The sequence below is a fragment of the Ursus maritimus genome, unplaced genomic scaffold (genome assembly GCF_017311325.1).
Source record: "Ursus maritimus isolate PB19 unplaced genomic scaffold, ASM1731132v1 scaffold_27, whole genome shotgun sequence".
NCBI lineage: Eukaryota > Metazoa > Chordata > Mammalia > Carnivora > Ursidae > Ursus > Ursus maritimus.
The window spans coordinates 37,874,130-37,890,701 of record NW_024425230.1 but is presented as its reverse complement, the minus strand read 5'-3'; the positions used below and the strand labels follow the sequence as shown (position 1 = coordinate 37,890,701).

General features: G+C 50.9%; 1 protein-coding gene across 1 annotated transcript; it reads right to left on the bottom strand.

Annotated features, from left to right (window-relative positions):
- Positions 1-1,700: 1,700 nt before the first annotated feature.
- On the bottom strand, positions 1,701-15,674 carry UBAP1L (ubiquitin associated protein 1 like). Its single transcript, XM_040643108.1, has 6 exons — positions 15,145-15,674; positions 10,045-10,248; positions 9,619-9,990; positions 7,505-7,711; positions 2,931-3,032; positions 1,701-1,993 (listed from the first exon to the last, which is right to left on the bottom strand). Exons 1-6 carry the CDS (start codon positions 15,262-15,264, stop codon positions 1,859-1,861), a joined length of 1,140 nt encoding a protein of 379 aa, XP_040499042.1. The 5' UTR covers positions 15,265-15,674; the 3' UTR covers positions 1,701-1,858.
- Between the last annotated feature and the right edge of the window lie 898 nt (positions 15,675-16,572).

Genomic DNA, 16,572 nt, shown 5'->3' with positions numbered 1-16,572 from the left:
CTACTGGCAAAAAGACGAGATAACAGGTGTTGGCAAGGATGCGGAGAAAGGGAACCCTCGTACAGTGTTGGTGGGAATGTACATGGGGGCAGCCGCTGTGGAAAACAGTAGGGAGGTTCCTCAAAAAATTAAAAACAGACCTACCGTATGATTTAGAAATTCCACTTCTGGATGTTTATTCGAAGAAGACAAAAACACTAACTCAAAACGATAGATGCCCCCCCATGTTCACGGCAGCATTATCTACAGCAGCCAGGACATGGAAACAACCCCGATGTCCACAGATGGAGGAATCGATAAAGAAACTGTGGTCTATATATGCAATGGGGTATTATCCAGCCATAAAAGGAATGAAATCTTGCCATTTGAGACAACATGGATGGACCTCAAGGGTGTTATGCTAAGTGAAATAAGTCAGACAGAGAAAGACAAATACCATATGATTGATTTCTCTTATATGTGGAATCTAAAAAGCAAAAACTTTTTAAAAAAACCCAAAACCCAAGCTGATAGATGACAGAGAACAGATTAGTGGTTGGGAGAAATGGGTGACAGAGGTCAACAACAACAAAAGCAATCATAAAACAACAACAACAGATTTTTTAAAAAATCCCCAGGGAGCTGTTTACAAAAATAAAACAGGTCCCTGGGGCTGCCAAGCTGGACTTTCTAAATCAGGTCACCCAGGAGTAGGGCCTGGGCCTCTTTAACAAACTCTTCAGGGAATTCTTATGGATGGCAGCCAGGTCCAGTCTTTCCACTTTTCCCGGGGAAACTGAGGCCCAAAGAGGCCTTAAGCCAGTCAGCAGCAGAAACAAAGTAAGCACTTAGGTCTTCTGAACCACAGTTAGATGTTCTTTCCACATTAAGACCAGGAGCCTGCAGGACTGAAAAGAACTGCCCACTATTTATTTGTTTTAATATTCTTAAAATCAAAGTTACTAGTGAATATAGTTTAAAGAGTCAAATACAGGTAGTTTTTACAAGAGCTTGGATGAAAAAACACAGTTCCTTGTCTCTACTCCCCCATCTGCCCCTCCCCAGAGGCAATGATTTCAACTCTTTCAGCTGATTGTTTTAGTACTGGAAGAGACCAGAATGTCACCCCAAAATATGCCTCTTTGACATAAAATTTATTTTGAGGTGAAGGTAATTAAGAAGCAACAAATGCAGGAAAAAAGCTCACTCTACCCTCCCCCACATTTTGCCTAAAGGCAAGGTATAAATTCTCCTTTTCTGGAGATAGATTCTTATCAGCCCAGACATGCTCCAGAGGGATCTGCCAACAAACCTACTCAGTCGGTTCGCTTCCTTGTATTTACACCCCCCCCTCCCCCAACAGCTTGCCATTCCTGGAAGCCCAAAACCGGTTTGCTTTGTCCTGTCATCTCTCTACAAATGTACTGGTCTTTGTTGAAGATGCTATACAAGCCAGAGTTCTAACTGCTGCTTTGAGTTACTTTTCATTGAGGCTTCTCCCACATGCTGTGTGCTACATGCATTAATGAACTGTTTTTCTCTCCTTAATCCATCTTTTCCATGAGGAGCCCCAGCTGAAAACCTAAAATGGGTAAAGTTTTGCCTCCCCTACAGTATTTACCTCCACCTTTGGCACTGTTTGCATTTTTACAATAAGCATGCGTCACTCTCGTGTAATCTTTTTTTTTTTTTTTTTTTTTTAGTTTATTCAACACCCAACGTGGGGCTCAAATTCACAACGCTGAGATCAAGAGCTGCATGGCCTTCTGACTGCGCCAGCCAGGTGCCCCTCTTCTGCAGTCTTAATAACACAGTTAATGTGGATTGCCAGGTCTGGCCCAGGACTGGGATGCACAGGCATTATGGAATACGCCAGTGCTCACTGGGCACAGGCTACCAGCTCCTCCAGCGCCTGCTCACTGCGATTGCCGTGGACCAGCAGCACTTCCTTGATCCGGTCCTGCTGGAAGCCCATGTCACTGAACTGTTCCCAGAGGCGCAGGAACTCCCCTGCCTGAGGAAGGGGAAGCAGAGAGAGTGCTGGGGACTCTGCCAGACCAGCCACCTCCCTGTGGAGCCCTCTCCCTGGTACCTACCGTATCTACTCCCACAAAGCTGTGGACTTCCCAAGCCAGGTAAGCCTGATCCTGGGCAGCACCCGCTGTTTTTTCCTGTACCTCAGGGTGACATAGGCCTGGACCTCCCTTCCTGTGCCCGGCCTGGCCACTGGCTCCAACCTGGCTTTACTCCCTCACTTCAGCTCATTCCTGACTCCTGGTGCTCGGGGACTGGGCAGAAAGCAGGAGGCTGCATACTGGTGCCCCAAGGATGCACCGCCTGGGGTCTCTGCCCAAGCCCCAAACCCTGCCAAAGGTTCACGCAGTGCAGCCTCGGCCTTCCTTCCTCCTCTGGCCCCAGTGCCTGAAAAGTCCCTGCTTCTCCTCCCTCCCTCTCCTCCTTGGCCTCCCTCCCAGCCCTCTGTCCTTGCCTCAGCCTCTGTGGAGAAGTGCCCAGCAGAGCCTGGGGCAACAGCACACTGTGGACAGGTCATGTATGCTGGCACTCAGAACGTACCATTGGGCCCACAGCTGCCTACCTTCTGGGTTTCCAGGTAGGCAGCAAACTCCCTGAGCAGAGTTTATGTATCTTTGTGCCATGCGTGGCTCCTCTCTGGGTGTCTGACAGAGTGGGCATTCAATAATAGTTGTGTGTTGATTTGGCTAAATAATGCAAAAGCCTTGCCTCCTGCTTCCCTCCCTACCCCTTCTCCTCCCCCTCCCCATGCTTCACCTCCCTGGGCTGTCTCCTCCCCAGGGCTCAGCAAGCAGGCCATCTCCTGAGGCCCCCAGGCTCTGGATCTGGCACGGGTGTGCCCCTGCACACTAGGCTCGTGTGTGCACCCCCATCCCCCCCTCTCGTCCCCCTGGGCCCAGGCAGGTGGGCCTGCTGACCTGGCTCTCGGAGAACTGGAACATCTCCATGGCCTCCTCCACCAGCCCCTCGTCGTAGCCTTGTCGCAGCAGCCGGTCACAGGCACTAAGGTAGCTGAGAAACTGGGCCAGAAAGGGGCCCCGGTGGTGGTGGGGGGGGCCAGTAAGAACAGTGGCAGGGGCAGCAGATGGGATACAGGAGGCCCTGGGGGCCTCAGCAAGGCCTGAGACTAGACCAGGCTGACAAGTCAACCCACCACACATGATATGGCCCCAGAGACCCTGTGAGCCAGTGGTCCTCGGGGGACCCGGGGGTGGGTAGACAGCAAGTTCTTACTAACTGTCCCCAACTGGGGGCTGTAATCCAGGAAAAGGGCCGTCAGGGTGAGCGAAGGTGTTCACAGACCCAAGGTGGGGAGGGCACCTGCCGGAAGCACGGGCGCCCCACCACCACGCGTCCCAGTCCGTTCACCCTCCCTACAGAGCGCCCACCTGTGAGAAGCAGCCTCCTCAGCACCCACACCTGGGCAGCCCCACCCTGTCCCTAGACCCATACAGCTCTGCCATCCGGGATCGCGTGAGCCCCGGTGCTGGAAAGGGGAGGAGAACGGAGGAAGATACCACAGGGCTGGAAATGTGCTGAGGTCACTCAGTGCTTAGTCACCAGGAGCTGCTTTTGCCCTCAGGACGAAGTACCGGGGCCCAAAGCCCTACCCCCTGCCCCTGTCAGCGGCCTCAGCAACCTCCTCAGCACCCCAGGCCTCTGCACCTCTGACTCCTTTGGCCAAGGCCAGCCTCACCCCTCTTCCCTGGGGAGCCTCTGCCGCGGTCTCCACTGGGGGCCTTGCCTGCCGCTCGCATAGCACTGTGCTTCCCCCGTCACAGCACGTACAACTCTGTAGTTCTCCTCTCTCTCTCAGCGAGGGAAGGGCTGTCTCTTGCTCACCACTGTGTCCCCAGCACCCAGCACGGCAGGCAGAGGGAGCGCAATAAATGTATGCTGCGTTTATAAGACGAATTAAGAATGACCTTCAAGGTGCCCAAAGCTTAGGGTGGGGATGAACCAGATATGGGAAATCCTGAGCGCCAGGCAAATCAAAGCAAGACTTAGAGTCAATGCCAAATGAAGGCTCCAGACCGTAAGAATTATGGGCAGAGGTGGAGAAGAAACAGGGAGGTTTCTGCAGAGCTTCAGAGCTGGGCAGGACGCATGGATCATACAGATGAATGTTTTTCAAACTGCTTTCGCTTCTGAGCTGTCCAAGCATCAGGAGGCGTCAACACTAATGGGAAGGTGGAGCTGCTCTGGGAGAAGTGGGGGCAGCAGCAGGGGAGCCAGAGCCCCGTGCTCCTGCCTCAGGCGCCTAGACCTTGCTCTGAGCATGTTTTGTAAACCACCCAGCCCAGCCCTCCTTGCGCAGTGGAAGATACAGGTCCACGCTAGGTGGGCAGCTTGCCCGGGGACCCAGGCCTAGGGCCTAGGTCACCTGACCTCTCGGCTTTGTCCCTCGGGGGTCCAGTGCTAGAGGAGCGGCTCTGAGCTGCCTTGAAAGTAGACAGGATTTCCAAAAGTGAAAACAAGAGCAAGTCAAGAGTGGATGGTGGCTGCTCCCTTAGCCTCTTGGTTCAAACACAGCGAAGGTTCTTGGCCTTGGTGTGGACCGTAGCTACCTGGGAGCTCTAACACAAGTACCCAGAAACCACTGATGCTTCCCGCCAGAGGCTCTGATGTAATCGGTCTCAGAGGCAGTCTGGGCACTGGGACTTTTATAGCTCTTCACGTAATTCTGGGCAGCCCAGGCTGAGAACCACTGACTCAAGGGACGGCTGACCTCAATCCACACCAGTAGACCCCATGTCAGAACCACCTTCAGATCCTTAACGTGCTAGGCCCTTGGGCACACTCCAGATCCACTGACTGGGATCCTCCAGAGTAGGTCCTGGGGACCTACACTTGCAGAGATTCTGATGCTCGGTCAGCTTTTGGGCCTATGAGACTGTCGAAGCCTCCAGGTCTGCCTCAGGCCCCAGGGTGGGTAAGGATGTCATCTTTACACCCCAGGATGGGGCCCTCAGCAGCCACTGATTAAAAACACATATCCCCCTCCATTCTGCAAAGAGGGAAAGTGAGGTTCAAAGAGGGGCCCTGAGGTGCCTGGAGTCCCACACCTCGTCTGGGCCTGGCCTGTGGATGTTCACACATGCCACCCATGCTGTCCTGTAGGCAGCCAGTGGGGACGTCAATCCTTGTGGAAGGAAGGAATGATGGGCAGAGCTTATCTTTTGTACCGCCTTTCTCCCCGGCTCTTCTAACTGCTCTGTCTCTGTCACCTGAGGCTCGCCTTCCTGGGCCATCTGTCAATAATTTCTGGCCAAAAAAAGTTTACTATAGTGTATATGCTTTAAGGGGGGAAGGAATCTGAACCCAAAGGAGTTGCTCACTTAGTGGTGGAATGTCACAGAATAGAGGGATAATCACTTGGTGGGGGAGGGCAGGTGGAGTCATTCAGTGGCCCTTCAGGCCCACACCGCAGGGCTTGGCACCTGACTGACCACCATGGAAGAGGGCCACCCAGAGATCCTGACCAGGCTGGTGGTCAGTGCATATCTGGAAACACAATGTTCCTGATGCAGTGGGATTCTTCCAGCCCACCCACAGGGAGGCCAGTGCCCCGTGTTGGCTCTGACTGATCTTCAGGCCCCCACAGTGATGGCCTGAAACCTCAGCCTTGACGCAGGAGCTAAAAGGACTGGGGGTCATGTCAGAGCCCCCACTGTGGCTGCGGTCCCTCACAGTCCTCCTGGCCAGCTTCTTGGCCCAGGTCCTGGCTTCCAGCATCAGATGAAGGTGGGGACAACTTTAGATCTACTCTTAAATCTCAGATCGGCCTGGGGTGCTTCACTGGAAGGTTCTCACACAGAAAATGAGAGAAAAGCACCATGCAACAAAGATTCAGAGTCAAACCTGCCTCAACCCTGGTTCTTCCGCTGATTGGTTATATGAATCTCCTTGGCCTCAGTTTCCTCATCTGCAAAGTGGGGCAGTAGTAGCAACCTTGCAGAATTGAGAAGACCTGATCAAATATTCTCAGATCGAGGGCCTGGCACAAAGAAGGTGTTCGATGAATGTCAGCAGCCGTGTTGGAAGTTTTCCTCTAGGACAAGGCATAGATTGCTGAAGCCGGAGGAGAGCAGAAGCAGGAGAGGGTGGGAGGGGCAGCCAGGTGCGTCCACCCTCCTCCTCAACCTGGCAGCAGCACGTCCTGCTTCAGCTCCGGTCAGTCACTCTCCTTGTGTCCCTCCCTTATCCAGGAGCAGGCAGCTCTGGGCCTCACGGACCCAACACATGACAGTCACCAGTGATTGTGGAGCCAGTATCCAAGCCCTCTGATGGTGACGGGGCAGAGACAGAAGAAAGGACTAAGTGCCAACCACCCTGGGACCTTTTGATACCTGCAGCTCAGCTTTCTAACCAAAAGAGCCCACATGTTCAGAAAGAAATGGGAAGTGAGATGTGACCTTCAGGTGGGGGAAGGGAGGTTCAGGCAGTGGCATTCAGTGTCACCTCCTTGCCCCTACTCATAACCCTTCCATGCCTGCCTTTTTGTTAGTGGGTCATTTATAAACTTCTCAGCCCAGCCTTCAAGGCACCCTCAGTCTGCCCTCAGTCCCCCTTCTGTCCCATCTCCCGCCAGCCTGCTTCACGCACCGCGTACTCCAGCGAGACTGGTCAGATCAGGGCCTCCCGAGCCCCTCCTTACTGCCTCCACCCCTTTGCTCACACTGTTCCTCCTGCTTGGAATATCATCCCTTCTTCCTTCAAATTCAGAGCTTACTCATCCTCAAAGTCCAGCTCAAGATGCAGCACCCCCACGAAGCCTTTGCTGGTTACTGGAAACCCTAGTGCTCAACTAAGAATGGTCATAAAGTCTTCGCAGCCCCTTCCACCAAGAGGAGGTTTCCCCCATAGCTCCTAGCTGCATCTGGAGCCCTAGGAAGTGCCCAGTAAACGCTGTGGACTGCATGGCATGGATGGATGGGTAGACCAAAAGAGGAAGAGACGGCTATGAATATGGATAAACTGCTCATTGAGGGAAGTGGCAGAGCTCTGCCATCCCTATGGCAGCCAACAGTCACATGTGGCTGTTTTAATTTAAATTAATTACAATTAAGTAAAATTAAAAATTCAGTTTCTTAGTCACACTAGCCATATTTCAACAAAAGGCCAGTGTCTACCGTATTGGACAACCCAGGTATAAAACATCTCTCTCATTGCAGAAAGTTTTGTTGGGTATCTGTGGAGAGATTATTGGCTGCCCAAAGCTCCAGCCCCCTGTGCTTGGGGTAGAGACTGGGACAGGAGTAGAATATTAAAACTCTCCATATGGGCATGGGGATTCCTGATAAACCCTTATGGAGAAAATAGCATTAGGGTCTAGAAACTTGCTCATAACCCTCAACAACGAATGCCAGGCTAAGGTTCTGCTTCTAAGAGAAGGAAGCAAAACTTTTTCAAGTTAAAGATAAAAACAACTTGGCCACTCACCTGGCTCCAGACCCAGAGCCCCCCAGCTCGGGGCCCCTCCTTCACCTACCTGGCTCAGGCTCTGCCGCCCTGTCTTCTGCAGAGCCCCGATGGCCCTATGCAGGGGGTACCCCAGGGCGACCACTGGCCCGATGAGGTCTTGCTCCTCCTGGCTCAGGGCGGACAGCAGGTCCGCAGAAGCAGGGTGTGATCCCCAGGCGCTGAGATGCTGAGGCACCCCCCCAAGAGGTGGCAGGCAGGTGTACGGGCTGAGGGACTGAAATACAGACAGGCTGGATGTGTCCGTTACCCCTGGAGGTGACACCTGGCGGGGCAGGACATTATTTCACAAGAGAACTATGATAGGTCCATCCTATTGTCTCATTTTACAGACATCAAAATTGAGGTCCAGAGAAGTTAATGACTGGGTAAGCAACACACATTTGGGACCTGAGTCCTACTCAGAATCACATTCGGGGTTCTTTACCCCACACTTTAGAGGGGGAGCAGGGGTGGATCTTCTTCCGTTTTCAGTTTGGCTGGGCTGGGGCCTGGCAGGGCATGGAGCAGGGTAGGGACTGGGCCCAGCTGTGTGCTGAGGAGCCCACGCAGGCCTTAGAGTAAGGAGGGTGGCTCGCAGGCGTTTCAGTCAGTTTGGCCAGCATCCCCCCTGACCATTCCCTATAAAGAAGCACCCATCTGCCAACCCTGAGCAGATCCCCCTGTCCCCTTCTCCCCAAGGAAAGCCCAGCTGCTGCTCTGGCTCCTGGGGCAGAATGTGCATGTGCGACATGAATTGTCCACCCATCCCTATCTTTTCAGGGGTGTTCCTGTCATGAGCTTACCCTAGGGTCTGCTTTTGACCCCCAAACCGGAAAACATTCAAATCTTAGGATCCGAGTCTACTCCTGCGACCTTAAAAATGATTCTTAGCTGTTCTCTGGCTCAGTTGTCTCCTCTGCAGAACATGGGCCCATTACCCCCACAGGGTTGTTGCTAGAGTTAAATTTCATCCGGACCAGGGAAGAGCCGTCCGGGCATCAGCATCTGGCCCTGGATGTGGCGTGGCCTGTCAGTTTACAGAGCCTCTTCTCTGTGTTTGCTCTAAGCAACTGTGTGAGGAAAAGTGGCCCACTTTACAGGTAGAAAAGGGAAAGCTCAGAGCAGTTCAGTGACTTGCCAAAGGTCACACACCCGGGGGTGGGCAGAGCCAGATCTCTAGTCTGTCTTTTGGATTTATTTTCACCTGGGCCTTATTCTGTTGTATCTCCTGGCCTGACTGTAGGGCAGCTAGGGGGCAGAAAGCTGGGCCCCACTGTCACCTCTGGCTCTCAACCCTGACCCACGCCATCTGCTCCAGATCCAGGTCTGAAGGAGTTCGGTACCTGCATAATTTGGGCCTCTTAAAAAAGGCACACAATTATGAATATAAAATTAGATATAAGGCTTTGCAAGAGGCAAAGCGAGGGGTCTGAGGCGTAAGCTTCACTGGTTTCACTTCAAATTCACTTCAGATTCACTTCTGCTCCCGGTTCTTCCCCGTGCACATGATCTGTCCCGAAGCCTTCCCAGTCTGCAAGAACTGTGCCCTCTCTCAGCACATATCCCTCCCACTACTACACAGCGCTGCCTTCTCCCACATCCCCTTGGCCAACTCTCCCTCAGTGAGTGTCTCTTCCAACTGGGAGCCCAGCAGGAAATAACTGCTCAGGGACGATCGTTTGAGCCTGAGCGCACCCGCCCTACGCGAAGCCTCGCTCTGTGGGGAGCCCTAGATTTGAGTCACATTCATTCATTCAACGGACATTCACTGAGCACCCCCTAGGGGCCAATCTGCTGCTGGGTGCCCTGGAAACAAAAATGAAGGCCTTCCAATCCCTGCCCTAAAAGAATTCATACTGCATGGGAAAAGACAGGTACTGGAAAATCACGATTCTTGTGACATGTGCCCTAATAGAAGCAAAACGGACGCAGCGGGAAACAGGGAACGGGGGCCTCTGAGCAGGGACTAGTCCAGGCCAAGGGCCACAGGAAGGACAGCACGGTACGGGGCCAGATGAGAACAGGAAAAGGCAGGGAGAAGGGGAGAGGGGGGAACGAGGGCCGCGGACCAGGCTGGGAACGCAGACTACGGGGGGCCTTGCTGCAGGGCTGCGGCCCTGGCCGAGCGGGCAGGTTCCTTACCGCGACCGTGGGCTTGTGGCTCCGCAGCGGGGGCATGGCGCCGGCCGTGGAGGGCCGCGGGGGCGGCGCGGGGGCGCTGGCGAGCGGGGGCGCGGGGCCGGCGGGCGGCACGGGGCCCGGACCCGGCGCGGGGCTGGGGCAGAGGCTCAGCGCCCGGTGGCGGATGCGGTGCAGGAGGGCGCGGGGGCGGGCGGCCAGCCGGCCCTCGGAGAGCCGCCGCCGCGCCCCGGCCAGCTCCGACCTCACGCCGCGCAGCAAGTCCAGCGAGCACCGGGGGTGGCCGGGGCCGGGGCTCGCAGGGGAGCTGGACAGGGGGCTGCGGGGACCTGGCTCTTCCTCGTCGGCAGAGGCGGCTTCTTCCCCGTCGTGGGCCTCTCCCTGGTTCTCTTCCTCGTCCTCCTCCTCGTCCTCCTCCTCTTTCTGCGCCTCCTGGTCAAGCCGCTGCTGGGGTCCGGCCTCAGGGCCCGTGTCTGCAGCAGGTGCGGACACTAGCTCGCGTTCCGGGCTGACGAGCAGGAGCCAGGCGGGAGGGGCCGATGCCTTTCCCGTAGCGTCGCACTGGACCGGGCAGGGCCCCCGGACGACAGCCTCCACCCAGAAGAGCGCTCTCCTCTCCAGGCCGAAGTCGTGCTGCGAGGAGAAGGCGACATGAGGTTCTCAGGCCCCAACCAGGGCCAAGGGGCGCACCCCTACCCCGTGGCTTCCAGGGAACCTGTTCAGCCAAAAACTTGCCAGGCCTGGGCAGTTTCTGAACTCCAGGCCTCCATCACCACCCACCCTCAGCCCCAGTTTTAGCTAGCGCTGGGGTCGATGGACATCAGTAACAACCGAATGGTTAACTCTGCCTAGAGGACATAATGAGGAATAGGTTAGTAGAATGAAATGTAGCGAAATCCAATATCTAAGTTCCCTTGCCGTTCAGTATGTAATTGAACAATAGCAGTTTTAAACGTCTCCAATAAACCTTATTCTTAGCAAAGAAACTTTCACTTGAGCCAGCACCATTTGCCAGTGAGCACTCAGCCCTGGAGGCCCACGGAGGCACACAAACCTCCCTATGGAATACTACCTGCCCCCTTCCCCTTTGATGCCATCAGAGGTTACACTGAGGCCCGGAAAGGTAAAAATCACTAACCTCTGTTAAACTCTACTTAGTACGTTCTAGTGTTATTTCTAGTTCCAGATTATGAAAATGAGGCCAGAATCTTTAATTTGCTGGAGGTCAGATTGGTGTTGAGCGGCTTGAGCTGGGATTCCTCTGTCCACCTGACACTCGACTCCACATCAGGCCACCTGAAAAAGCAGTCTGGAGTTCACATAAATAATCTAACTTGAGAGTTTAGAAATGAGTCAAAAATAAAATGTTCATCTGCTGCCTAGCTTTAAAAATAAGAACCAGAAATACAAAACTCCGTTAAAAAAATGTCAAATTGTTTAAAAGGCAATTTCAATGCTCTGTGATGGCCAGAGAAGGAAGAACAAAGCTGAGGGAAGTGGTATTTGTGAGGGGAAGGAGAGGCAGAAAGATCCTTGGACACTCAGATCACAGGCACTGTCCCCTCTCCTGACATGACCCTAGGTTAGGGAGAGGAGCATAACTTGGCTGTTCCAGCATGGCTCCCTGACTGAGGTCAGGGACTGTCTTATTCCTCTCTGCGTCCTCAGGGCCCAGGCAGGACTGGCACCAGGTGGAAGTTTGTAAGTATGTGCAGAATAAATGGTTGAATGAAGAGATTGGAGCAAAACAGGCAGGTTGTGAAGGACAGAAGAGGGAAAAAGACCATGTGAGGGGTGATGAGGCAGACGTGGAGAGAAAGAGACTGAGGAGGGTTAGAGATAGCTGGCGGGACTCAGGGGATGAAAAGACACCAGTACCCAACAAATACCAACAGTTACGATTTACGGAACTAAGCAAGATGATTCTAAAGTTCGTATGAAAAGCAAACAAATCAGAACAGCCAGAAAAACTCTGGGCACAAAAAGATAAATAGGGGGGGACTGGCCCTACTAGCTGTAAAATATATTAGAAAATGTCAATAATTAAAACTATGGTATTGGCATAGATGCAGGGATAGAATAGGAAGTCCAGAAATAGACTTTAATATCTATGGGGCTTTAGTAAATAATAAAGGTGGCATCTCAAGCAATGGGGAAAAGAGGGACTAGCCAATAATTGGTGTTAGCTAGCTGGAAGAAAAGAAAGTTGATCTATTCTCATGTTACACAAGGATGAATTCCAAAAGGATCAAAAATTCAAATGTATGATATGAAACCATAAAAGTACCAGGAAAAAAACCGAAGAGACATGCTTTATAACCTCAAGTGGGGAAAGCCTTTCCAGAAGCCACAAACGTACAGATACACACATGTGCAAAATCTGCATGGCAAGTACACCACAAGAAGCAAGGTCAAAGACAAAGAACAAACTGGGGGGACAACAGCACTCACATCAGAGACAAAGGGCTAAATTTACTAATATAGAAAGTGCTAGAACTAGACTAGAAAAAGGCCAATAGTTCAATGGGAACATGAGCAAAAGATATGTACAGTCCACAGAAGAGAGCCATACGGACGGTTTCTAAACACAGGAAGAGCTGCTCGACGTCACTCATGATAAGAGAAAGGCAAATCGAGACTACCCTGAGATCCCATCCGCCTACCCCTCGGCAAAATCCGAAGTCTTCGGACACTGTTGGAGGGTGGGGAGGGTGAGGCCTCTTGGAGAGTGCTGGCTGGGATGGAAATCAGTATGAGCCCTACTGAGGGCAATTTGGAAAAACACTGAAACAAATTCAAAGGACATCTGCATATCGTCATTCCCTGCAGCATTGTTCGTCGTGGCGAAAGACTGGGAAGAACCCAAGTGTCCATCAAGAGGGCACCCATTCAAGAAAATACGATATACCCATGTAATGCAATGCTACACAGTGATGAAGCTTTTTATGTACCAATATAGAAAGATCTAAAATACATTAGGTAAAAAAGTCAGGAAGAACAGTGTATATAAAATGCTACCTTTGGGGTAAAAGGGGAGGAAATAGCTGTACTTGCTTGTCTCTACACACATGAGCACCCCTGGAAGAATACAAAGAAAATGAGGAACAGATATCCCCAGCAAGGGGGTGGAGCTGGGGAACTAGGTAGATGGGAAGGTGTCAGTGGGAGGCTGTTTGCTCTCCCAAGGCCTTCAAGCTGCCTGTGGGCCACACTGACCACCCCCCTTGCTTTTGTAGATTAAGTGTTATTGGCTACAGCTCTACCCACGCACACCTTTCCAGAACTATGGCTTTTCCCTACAGCAACAGAATTGAGTAATTGCCAGTTTTTACCATCTGGTCTCCTACAGGAAATGTTTGCCAATCTCTGCTCTATACCATTTCATAAGCCTTTTTTTTTTTTTCATTTTTAAACTACGTGAATGTATTTTTTCTCTAAAAATATTTTGTTGTTAGGCCAATTCACTATTAAAGGGAAACTATGAAACAATAAAACACAGACTTGCCAAGGCTTTAAGTGTGGAAGGAAGGGTGAAGGCAGCAGGGTGGATAGGGTGGATATGGGCTTTGGGGTCTGACAGACACGTGTTGGAAAGCTGGCTGTGTCCCTCACAAGTGTATCGGTTGGGCGGGAGCTTTGGTTTCCTGTGCCATGGGGTAGGAACACACGCCTGCTAGAAGGGTTATCGATAAATTTGAGAGAGAAGAGTGAACGTACACAGAGCACCTACGCACAGGCCGAGTGCACAGCAGGTGCTCACTTATGGTAGCTGTGGTTAGTACTTTTTCCCTTTACACCACCGTAGGTTCACCTGGTAATCTAGCTACTATCTAGAACGTCGTTGTTATGGGAGAATGTATGCCAAGTTCCAAACACTGGGAATACAGCCCGATGAGCTCAAGAGGACCTACCAGGAGAGGCTGCAAAGCATACTTGGAATCTCATGCTTCTCTGTCTGTTAGACTGGCCCTGCAGTGAAAGAAATGGAGGCCCAGGCAGGGAAACAGGCTCCAGGGAGTACAGACACCCTCGCTGAGAGTAGGGGGCGGAGCCCGGCTCAGCACCGGGGCCAGGACACCAGACATGCACTCGGCAGAAAGGTGCCCAGTTCTGCTTCTAAGAGAAGTAACTTTCAGGATAGCCTCTTCCAGGCTTGGCCTGAGCTCAGCAGGGAGGGAGAAGCTGTGGTAATCCGCCTCCACTGGAGCTTAGTCGGACGAATCCCTCTTCCCAACGACACGGGCCCACAGCTCAGGCTGCCTGGGAAAAGTGAGAGCTCCTGCCCCACAGAGTATGGGCCCTTGGACTCTGCGCTCTGAGTTTTCCAGAACTTATTTCCCCTCTGGAGACCTTGGTCCTAAGGGTCTGCAGATAAAGCAAAATGGCACGGAGTCTCCTGCTCCTGGGCCCCCAAGACACTCAAGCCCCTAAAGCCCCTTCCTCCTTCGTGGATTGTACTTTCTGCACCTGACTTCCTGCAACCCGGTTTTCTGCCTTGGAACATTACCCGTCCAGGGTCTCATGCTCCAATCCCGCTCTTAGCTAATATGCAACGATTCGGAGTTAAGACCTGGGTTTTAGTCTTGCCATTGCCGCTAACTTTGGACAAATCATTTCCCTCCTCTGGACTTCAGGTTCCTCGTGTGCAAAGTGAGTGAGGGCCGCCCTAGATCCTCAGAATTTTTTGCAAAGTACCCTGCAGACAGTAGAGAAGGAGCACACGAGAGTCTGAGAGGCCCGACACCACTTTTTTGCAATCTTGTTCTTTCATTTTTAAAAATTCATGTGAATTTTGCATCCTATCTCATGATCTGTGTTATAACAGATATGCAATAGGTTTCCCCCTAAACCTTCAAGTAAACTTGACTCTCCTGGAATTTAACTAATCACGTTTATCTTGAGGGTGTGCGACACCACCGCATACACTGGGTGCGTATGTATGTGAGCTGTGGGGCATGGGGTGTCTCAAGGGCGCCTGCAGGGCACATGTGTAAGCCCTTCCAATGTGTCCCATGTAACTGTGTTTTAACAGAGGATTCTGGAGATAGTGTCTTAGTTCACAGGAGTGATTCTAAATGGTAGAATTTTAGACATGGCAGCAGGCTGACAGGGAAAAGATGAATTGGAGTATCCTTGCAATGACTCTTAGCCACTTCCTATAGGCAGCTTCCTGTTATCCTAAGCTTAAATAAGACCCACCAAATAATCCCCATCACGAGGCCATCAGCCTTTTTCATAAGACACCTTTTCCCCTTGGGTTATTTCCAAAACTTTCTAGAATATGCCAGAGATGGACTTGCTGCCATGTATGTATGTATGTATGTATGTATGTAGGCTCCATGCTTGGGGCTTGAACTCACAGCCCTGAGATCGACACCTGAGCTGAGCTCAAGAGTCGGACACTTAACCCACTGGACCACCCAGGCACCCTGGCCTTGCTGCCCTTTAAAATCAAGGAACAAGGCCCATGAGTCTCAGTATTAGATCTACAGACCCAGAGACGAGATAGACGGACAGAGATACACTTACCATAGAACCCAGCAGAAGCTCCCTGCAGTCTGAGACGCTGAGCTCTGGCCCAGGAAAGGGCTCTGTGCCTATCACAAAGCCATTGGGCACCTTGAAGGGGACGCCATCAAGGGCATTCATTCTGTCAGAGGAGTGTGGAGATGGCTGAGCAGGGCTGGGGCAGGCGGCCTGGTGGCAGGCAGGGAGCGTAGTCCTGAGGACCAGGCTTGGTCTCAGACGGCCTCACCACTCCTGTGTGCTGGCTTAGCTGAGCCCCACACAGCCAGGAAAGAAAAGGTGAAGTGGCTGGTGCTGCAGAGGGAGGAGATAAAGTGAGAGCAATCAAACTGACAGGAATTGGCTATTTCATGTTTAAGTTTTGTTCTAGACCATTGTTTCCCGAAATGTGGCCTACAAAACTGGTTCTAAAGTATGTCATCAAAAGAGTTTCCAGCCAAACAAGTAAAGAAAAAAAAATGTCAAATTACACACATCTTCCAGAAAAGAAATATTTCCTGACTCATCTTGATTTCAGCACCACCTTAATACCAAATCTGATAAAATTAAAGGCCAATCTCTCATGAACATACCAACAAAAATCTCAACAAAAATAATTATGGATAGAAAAACGCAACACTGCTGGCTTGAGGGTTGAGTTTATTTCAGGAATGAGAGACTGGCTTAACATTCCAAAATCAATCAGTGGGAATAAAGATAAATGTCAATAGAATAAAAGTGAAAAATTATATGATTACTTTTGCAGATGCAGATAAAGCACTAGATAAAATCAATACCCACTCATGACTTTAAGAAAAAACAGTTCGCAACTTAGGAAGAGAAAGGAATTTCCTTAACTTAATCAAGAATATCACTAAAATATCCGAAGCAAACATCCCACTTAATGGTAAAATCCTGAAAGATATCTTCAAGACTAGAATTGAGGCAAGGATGTCCCCGTCATCTCTTCTGTTCAATGTTGTACTGGACGTACTAGCCTGTGTAAAAAGAGAAGGAAAAAAATAAAAACATAAGGATTGGAAAGAAAGAAATAAAGCTACCATTATTTGTAGATGACATATGTAGAAAATCCAAAGGAATCTATGAGTCAAACTCTTAGAGTTAGTAAGTTGATTTAGCAAGGTCATTGGATGCAAGATCGGTATATAAGAATCAACTATATCTCTATATAGAAACAACAGACTATGTAAATGTTGTCTGTTAAAAATGTCATTAAAGAATGAAATTTTAAATAAGATACCATTTCATATTACCAATCAATGACCTAGGACTTGACCTGACATAAGATGTATAAAAACTCTACAAACTATAAAATATGTTATTTAATGGAGGAACATGCCATGTTCATGGGTTGTTAAGACCCAATGTTGTAAAGATACAATTCTCCCTGAATCGATTTATAGATCCCATGTATCAAGATTCCATCATGTT